Source organism: Tupaia chinensis, unplaced genomic scaffold, assembly GCF_000334495.1.
Source record: "Tupaia chinensis unplaced genomic scaffold, TupChi_1.0 Scaffold138683_1, whole genome shotgun sequence".
In the NCBI taxonomy this organism is placed as follows: domain Eukaryota; kingdom Metazoa; phylum Chordata; class Mammalia; order Scandentia; family Tupaiidae; genus Tupaia; species Tupaia belangeri.
In genome coordinates this window covers 598,781-607,017 of record NW_006198576.1, presented here as the reverse complement: position 1 = coordinate 607,017, position 8,237 = coordinate 598,781, and the positions used below count along the sequence as shown (strand labels likewise).

The 8,237-nt window shown below is 36.7% G+C and overlaps 1 protein-coding gene across 1 annotated transcript in view; it reads right to left on the bottom strand.

Annotated features, from left to right (window-relative positions):
* Window positions 1–922: 922 nt before the first annotated feature.
* LOC114004580 (triadin-like) overlaps window positions 923–8,237 on the bottom strand; it is a 30,217-nt gene continuing 22,902 nt past the window's right edge. Inside the window, exons 4-6 of the mRNA XM_027765568.1 lie at window positions 8,000–8,041; window positions 5,245–5,283; window positions 923–1,761 (exon numbers count right to left, since the gene is read on the bottom strand). Coding sequence (XP_027621369.1) covers window positions 1,622–1,761; window positions 5,245–5,283; window positions 8,000–8,041 — 221 coding nt within the window. The 3' untranslated portion in view covers window positions 923–1,621. The remainder of the gene's footprint in view (window positions 1,762–5,244; window positions 5,284–7,999; window positions 8,042–8,237) is intronic.

Here is an 8,237-nt window from a genome sequence, read left to right as displayed (position 1 = left end):
TGAGAACATAGTTGAGCAATCAACTTTGTCTGTAGTCCTGCCCACAAGTTTACCTTGCTTCATAAAGGGGCTGTGCATCTGATCAGTCCCGAAATCACACACTTTCAGGTTGCCTGCACCCCCTTGTAAAGAGTACAACTAATCTGGTTCGTTATAACTTCGGCTTTGGTGGTGTGCATTAGGTCCACCAGCACTTAACTGGGACCAATTTCTTTCACAAAAGTCACTGAAAATCCATGATGATTAATGAGCATATTAGTGATGCCCTAGCCAAACGATTTTCAGTAAAATTGTTCTATACCTTGGACCTAAAGAATTGTCGCTGTGGATCTTGAAAATAAGCCATGTAACTAGTACTGGCTGTGACTATATCAGACCTGGCCAAGGTTACAATAATGACAGAAAAGATAGTAAAATGTACTTCCTGAGTTAACTTGTCACAAGTTCAGTTGCAGCTGTAAACACGGTAAAAGGTCACAGAAGCATAACTTTGGGAGTTGATATAGAAAAATGTAGTAAAGAACATGAGTATTATATCACTAGGAGGATGAGAAAACCCCAGTTATGATTCCTAATGATGCATCATCAAGTAGGTTAAAAATTGTCATTCATTTCATTGGCATTGATGTCCAATTACCTATAGACAAGTAAGACATCTCACAAAGGCACTTGTGAAAATGTCTTCTTTCAACTTTGATGACATTCATATTTTTCCATTTGCAGAGAGAAAAATTATTTAATCTCTCAGAAAGAATGTATTAAGTGAAGTAAAATAAAATATTTTTCATCTGTCACCCAAATTTAGTGATTGATCTAAAATTTCACCCAGGTGACATTTTCATTAGAGCAAAGTCTGGAGAAATCCAAAAAATCCATATCTCATTTGTTTATACTTTAAGTAAGAGATCCTTCAGACCTGCTGCTCTGGATGGTGTATGTCTACTGAAGTGAATATCCTTACTATAATTCAGGACAAAGCCTAGAGACAGGATTTCTTAAACAATTATTCTCTATCTTATCATGTCTGAAATGTTTTGAGTTCTAAGAGTATCACAAGGAACTTACAGCACTCTTTGGTCAACTGTTACCCATTCCTAGAGCTTAGCCACAACGAAAACAGAAACACCTATAAACAAAATGAAACTATTAAGCATCAATTTCCTTGGTGGAGTTTAGCAATCCAGACGACACAAAAGAGCTGCTTTTATATAAGTTCCTGTATCCTCTAAACTTAGAGCATAGTCTCTGTTATTTAAAATATCTAACTGAAGCCAGGAATTTCATTCTGTAATTGTATCAATTACATTGTAAAAGACCAAAATTAAAGAAAGATATTAATTTGTACACAACCTTACAGTGAGTGGAAATAAGAAAAAATTACACGCAATCCTCCTCCCACAGCAACAAAGAAAAATAACAGATTTTTGAGTATTAGACCCTTCAACATGTATGCATGTTATTCCGTCCCTTTGCCCATAGTTTCTCTCTACACCAGGCAGAAGAGTAAAGTTTTCAAAGAAATATTCTGGATGGTATTTTAATTGCCTGTACTACTGTGGACAAAACAGAGAATCCCATTTTCAAAACCTGAAAACACTCATAAGGGTCATGCATGTGTGTCCTATTGTCCTTGTTGCTTCTGTCCTGGAGAATTTGGTCGACTAGAGCTCTCTCCAGGGCGTTGTGCAGGAGTGACAGGAAACTGAAATCCATAGCCATTGTATCCATCCAAGTAGACACACTGGAAGAAACTGATGGGACCTAATGAAAAGGGGATAATGAGTTGTTAAAAACTGTGAGCAGAATTTGAGTTAAAGCACTGTATTTGTCATAGACTATACAGTCTATATTATTGTCATAGATTATGGAGTCAGATAGCCTCTGAGGCTACTGGCAAGTTACCTAACTATACTGTTTCTTGCATTTATTTCTTTTTATTGTGATTTCTGATTTACATAGTGTCATTGTACATTTTTGTGGTGTATGCATGATTTTTCCGACTATGAATACAGCATGTAAAATCAAGCTACAAAATCTTTACAAAAATGTTGTGAAAGTTATTGAGTTAACATATGTGAAGCACTTCAAATCCTTCCTGTTACATAATAAGCCCTTGCTAAATGATAATAAAAATGTCCTAGAAGAGAAAATGAAAGTACTTAGTATATAGGAATCTGTTAATGAGTACAGCAATCAGACTGTTAGAAAGAGGTTTTAAAATACCAGCTTATCAATATGCAAAGTAATGTGTGTGTGTGTGTGTGTGTGTGTGTGTGTGTGTGTGAGTGGTGTGTTATGTCACTGAGAGCCTTATGGTTCCTAAAACCTTAAAGTTTTCCACTTGCCCTTACTCTGGAGGTAAGGGCGCTCTTGGAGTGGCCTAGTTACTCTCTGAGGCAGTGCTGCCAGGTAGCAGCTTGGAGCAGAAAGCAACACGAAGTTAAAGCTGAGGAAGAGAGAGTGATGCAATGGAGATGAGCTTGAGCTCTGGGTTCAGTAAGACAGTGTTCCCAGCTGGCAGCTTGGGTAACAGGTGCAAGTCCAGCCTCCTCTCCTTATAATCATGGAAGTTTACTGAATCCACTTCAATGTTTTCCACTTATCCATTTATTTACATCCTTTCAACCAACTACGGCTTTACAGAGGCCAGGAAAGAAAATGACAATTGTAGCTAGTGATATGTAGGAGGTGGGAAAGATGGATAAAGGGTTTATGAACTGGAATAAAGCAAAGTGTGGAAGCTGAGAATAGTGACAAGGGAGTATGCATATTCCATCACTCTGGGTGCTATCTGACTTTACTCACTAGGTTTTCAGGATGAAAGATGTTCAGAGGAATCTCAAGTTTAGATCTTCTCTTTTCAACTGCATCTCATCCAGAATTATTTTTTCTTTTGTCTAGCTTCAAAAAGGCAGTAACAAACCCCCCCGTCCTCAAAGTTGTAGAGGCTGTGGGAGCTTGCACGTTGGACAGGCTATGGGGAGGGAAGGTAATAAAGCCAGGCCTACAGCAAGGACGAATAGACACACCAGCACTAGAAGTGGAAGAGCCATCAATGACAGGCTACCTTTCATTGAACCTTACCAGATGTGGGCACTGTCCTGACACAGATATTTATTATATTTAGTAATAATTAATGTTGAATTACTTCTTTTTCTTTTCTTTTTTTTTTTTTTTTGTTTTGCTAGAGGGTGTCTGTCCTTACTGGAAAAAGACAGACCACCTCATGGGGAATGCTCACACCACAATCGCTTCTCCTCTACTTTTTCCTCCTTTTAGGATTTTGAACATGGACACACACACACACACACACACACACACACACACACACAGGCACAACTGGCCTATTTCTCAAGCTGCCAGGTCTGAGATTCAATCTATGCTATCAGCCATATAGGATCCAGCAGTCTTAACCGCCACATCATAGGCTGGCCTAATATGGATTTACATCTTAATGGAAATATCATTATGGCTGCAAATTTTAAAGCTTATATAAAAGGTTCATGAGTGGTAGGCTATTATAGTAAGATGAAAATGGGAAATGTAAGGACCAGCAGATGGCATAGCGGTTACATCACTAGACTCCCAAGTGACTGACCACAGTTTGAGTCCCTGATCTGGTGGCTTGAAAACCACAATGTGTGTGTATGTGTGTGTGTGTGTGTGTGTGTGTGTGTGCACTCAAGATACTAGGAGGAGAACAGAGAATGAATTGAGTGTTGACATTTCCCCTGGGGGGTGATTTCTTTCTTTCTTTCTCACTGTCTCTGTCTCTTTTCCTCTGTGGTGAGCTCTATGGCAAAAACTTCTAAAAAAAAAAAAAAAAAAGGAAATACAGTTGTACTGCAATATATTCCTCCAACTGGTTTTAAAATATTTGATACCTTTTTACTAAAAATATTTATTTTTAATTAAAATTTATATTAAGAGATAACTATAAATTGACATGCACTTATAAGAAAGGCTATAGAAAGAGCCCATGTACCTTCATAATACGCAGGAATCTCACATGCTGTCCCCCACTTTCTCCCAATGGAAAAACTATAGTACAATATGCCGACCAGAAAATTGCCATTGATACAATAGAACTATCTTACTGAATTATGTTTAATGTTAACTTATGAAATAAGAGATTTCAAGTGTTATGCTATACAGCTATAAATTATTACCTGTAGGTTAATGATCAGAAAAATATTACTGTGTATACTGAAAACATAGCCAAATTGATTTAAAATTCATTTTCTTATGGATTTTTCAATACCTAAACTATCATGGGACTCAGCTCACTTCTGTATATTTTTTTTACAATCTGGTTATATGAGTGGTGATAATAAGTAACCTCTCTTATCTGCTGATGCGTTCCCAGAATCTAAAGCAGTACTTGAAACATAGTAGGCACTCAATATTTTTCAGTGAATCAATTATAAATAAAGAGTAGGAAGCATTTGATGTTGTAAAGGACATTTTGTAACTTCCTTCAGAAACACATATATGGAGCCTTACATAACCCATATATATTATTTCCTCAGATAAATGTCTAGTTCTTTACATTAAAAGCATTATATGAACTGAACTTTGGTTATACTTATTTCAAAAATTGCTTTCTTTTTTCTGTCCAGTAACAACTTTATTTAACGCATATGTGAATCAAAAATTTGTTGCTTTGCCATTTGAACAAAAATATCAAATATGGAAGTACTAGAATAATGAGAATCTTGGATATTGAATTTTGTAGCTGCATATGAATATTGCTTAGATTCTAAAATCAAGAATCCCAAAGATTGAATATTAAGAATCTGCAATGGATCAAGAAAAATCTTAAAAAGACCTTTGAATCTTAAAAGTGAATTTGTGGGCAATTATATTGTTAAAACCAATTGCAATATTTTTTTCTATTTGAGAAGTACAGCATATAATTTCAGCTTTCCTATTATAACACAGACAGTAACACACATTTAAGCATAGATTCTGCTCAAGGACTTGGGATCAGGATTGTGTGGAAGTTTGTGAAAAATACCACTTCATCCATTACTTGTAATACTTCCAACTATGTGCCTCTAGCATGACACAAAAAGTAATGAACTTCTCTTTGAAATACCAATGACCTGTTTCAATACTATTCTTCATGTCTGTGCTAAAAACATTTCCATCCGGTACTGGTCTTAATAGAGTCTAACATTTATATATCTAAGCAACATCTTTCTATGGATTTATGTAATAGGTTGAATCTAATTAGAAACTTACTCGTTTGCTTCTTTGTGGAAGACACATCTTCAGATTCTTCTAGTGCATAAAAAAATGGGAAAGTAAATACCTTGTGCATTTACAGCAGTTATATAAATATGTATTGGACTGAGAATTTCTAAATACAATCACAATATGAAAAAAAAAAAAACAGGAGTTTCTTACACTCCATATAGTACACTCTAGATTTTTATTCAGATACTATTTAGACTTTCACTGTAAAATTTAATAAACAAGAAACAGAAATAGAAGAGAAGTCAATGAAAGACTAAATGGCATGCTATAGGCAAGTGGTCAGATAGAAAAACCGTTCTGGTTTGTTGGACATTGGCAATAAGGACTAACTGATGTACAATATTTTCTTGAGAAGGGTCTTTGATGCTCAAAGTTACAACATGATAAGTATGGAATTGGGCTATAAGAGGAACATTTTAGCCAAAAGAATTCTGTTTTTGTGACCAACCGACATTTTTAGTGATTGTCCTTAACATGAAAGAATAGCAGCAGACCAGTACTCTGTATCCTTTTCTTTTCTTATCTGACTCAAACTTTTTATGTCATAATATACATCACATGTTTATCTATTGATAGGTAATTTGAAGCTATTGAGTTGTCAGAAAAGTCATGATACATTTTTTCTATGTTTCTTCTAGGCAAAAATGCATTAGGACTTTTCTGACAACCTAATATTTATTTGAACCCCTTTCTGCATACTAGAAATTCCTAACCCATGCCTATAGATGGACTTTTGGGGCTTTTTCTGTAAAACCTTGGAATTACAACTCTCTCTCTCTCTTTGTGTGAGAGAGAGATAGTTAGGTTTACAAAGTTTGTCAAAAATTTTTTGATAGTTTCTACAGCCTTGCCCTTCAAAATGTGTGATCCATGTACTAGTATTATCATCATTACTTGGGAGATTTTTAAATGCAAACTCTTAGGTTACAACACAGAAACACAGATTTGTTTCATTTTCACAAGGACTAAAGGTAATCTGTATATACATTAAAATTTTAGAAGCACTTGTGTAGGAGTCAAAAATGTAGCAAGGACAGTTATTTATGTGCGTGTGAGTGTGTGTGTGTGCATGCGCATTCACCAGAGAGACAGAGAGACAGAAAGTGATATATCATCCCCCCCAGGGGAATGGCGATGCCACAATCCCTTCTCCTCCGTTCTCCTCTTGGAGTCTTGGGCATGCATGCACACGCGCCTGGCATGAATTTTAAGCTGCCAGTCCGGAACTAAAACTTCATTTGACTACATGGGAGTTCAGTGACACAACCATTATGCTATCTGCTGGTCCAACGGTAACTATTCTTAACAATTCAATATTTTAAAGATTTAAAAAAACAGAAAATTCAGGAAGTATATTTAGTATATTTAGCATTTCTATATCAAAAAATTTAATTAACTACTCCCTTGTAAATTTCCTTAAAATACTGTTATCTCCATTGCTAGCTAATTTGTGGCACTGCCCCAGAACCTGTATTTTAATAGTAAAAACAGCTTTTACAAAAACTCTTTTTGTCCATTTACAAGTTTTTTTTTTTTTTTTTGGAGAGGTTTTCGCTATAGGGCGCGTACACTCGCCAGACAGACAGAGAGAGACATAGAGACAGAAAGCGAGAAATCACCCTCCCAGAGGGGATGGTCACGCCGCAGTCCCTTCTCCTCTATTCTCCTCTGGGGATCTTGGGCACGCGCGCACACACGCCCGATGTGAGTTATTTATTTTTTTATTTTTTTATTTTTTTTGGGAGAGATTTTCACTATAGGGTGCGTGCGCTCACCAGACAGACAGAGAGAGACATAGAGACAGAAAGCGAGAAATCACCCTCCCCGAGGGGATGGTCACGCCGCAGTCCCTTCTCCTCTATTCTCCTCTGGGGATCTTGGGCACGCACGCACACGTGCCTGGCAGGAGTTTTAAGCTACCGGGTCCGGGACGTGAACTGCGGTCGACTATGGGGGCGTCCAGCAACATAGCCATTACGCTAACTGCTGATTCCCCATTTACAAGTTTTGAAATGGAATTGTACAGATGGAGAAATTTTGTACTGGAAAGATCTGATCAAGATCACACATCTGGAGGTAACAGGTTTTTCTGTGTGTTCTTTCTTTTGGGGATTTTAAGTTCTTCCTTCTTCCCCTCCTGCCTCCTTCCTTCTTTTTCATTAGCTAGAGAGTGCATGCACTCATGAGAAAGAAACTGACAGAGAGTGAATAAAGCACCTCCTATGGGAGTGGTCACCTGCAATTCCTTCTCCTTGATCTCCTCCTCATTTCAGGATTTGGGTCATATGTGTATATGTGCCTGGCATGTTTCTCAAGCTACAGGTCTGGGACATGTTCAGCCATATTGGCTGATCACCAGACCTCAGAGCTGGCCCTTTCCTTTCTTCCTTTGTTATGGTGCTCCTACTATAGGTGACAACTCATTTTTTCTTAATGAAAATATGACATCCTTTAAGTTTTTGATGAAATGATAACTTGGAAGTGCTGTTCCTGCAGATTGGTTAGTAAACCATCAGTTATTGTAAATAAATTAATGCTCAAGTAGTGTCTTCCATATTTGACAAGATATATGTTTTCTAAATAATGATTATGGAAAAGCTATTTGTTTTTAAAAAATCTACCTGTAGATATTGAGTAGAAAAGCTGAGAACTGGATCAGGAAGAGTTAAATAAAATAGACAAACAAAACATCATGACCTTAAGAGAAAACTTGTAAATGGACCAAAAACGAAAACCTCACCTTTAGTTTTCTTTGAAGCTGGTACATCTTCAGAATCTTCTTCTAAAATGGAGAAAAAGAACACATAAAATAATGGCTTGGTTTCCAATTTTCCCAAACAGAAAATAATTGTATTAAAAGTTTAGTCTATAAGTTAAAAATATATAAACTGAGCATTTAGTGTCCCCATCAACAAGAGCTTTCTGACAACAACAACAAAAAAGCCACTTCTCTGACTTGCAGAAAGGACATGGAGGGA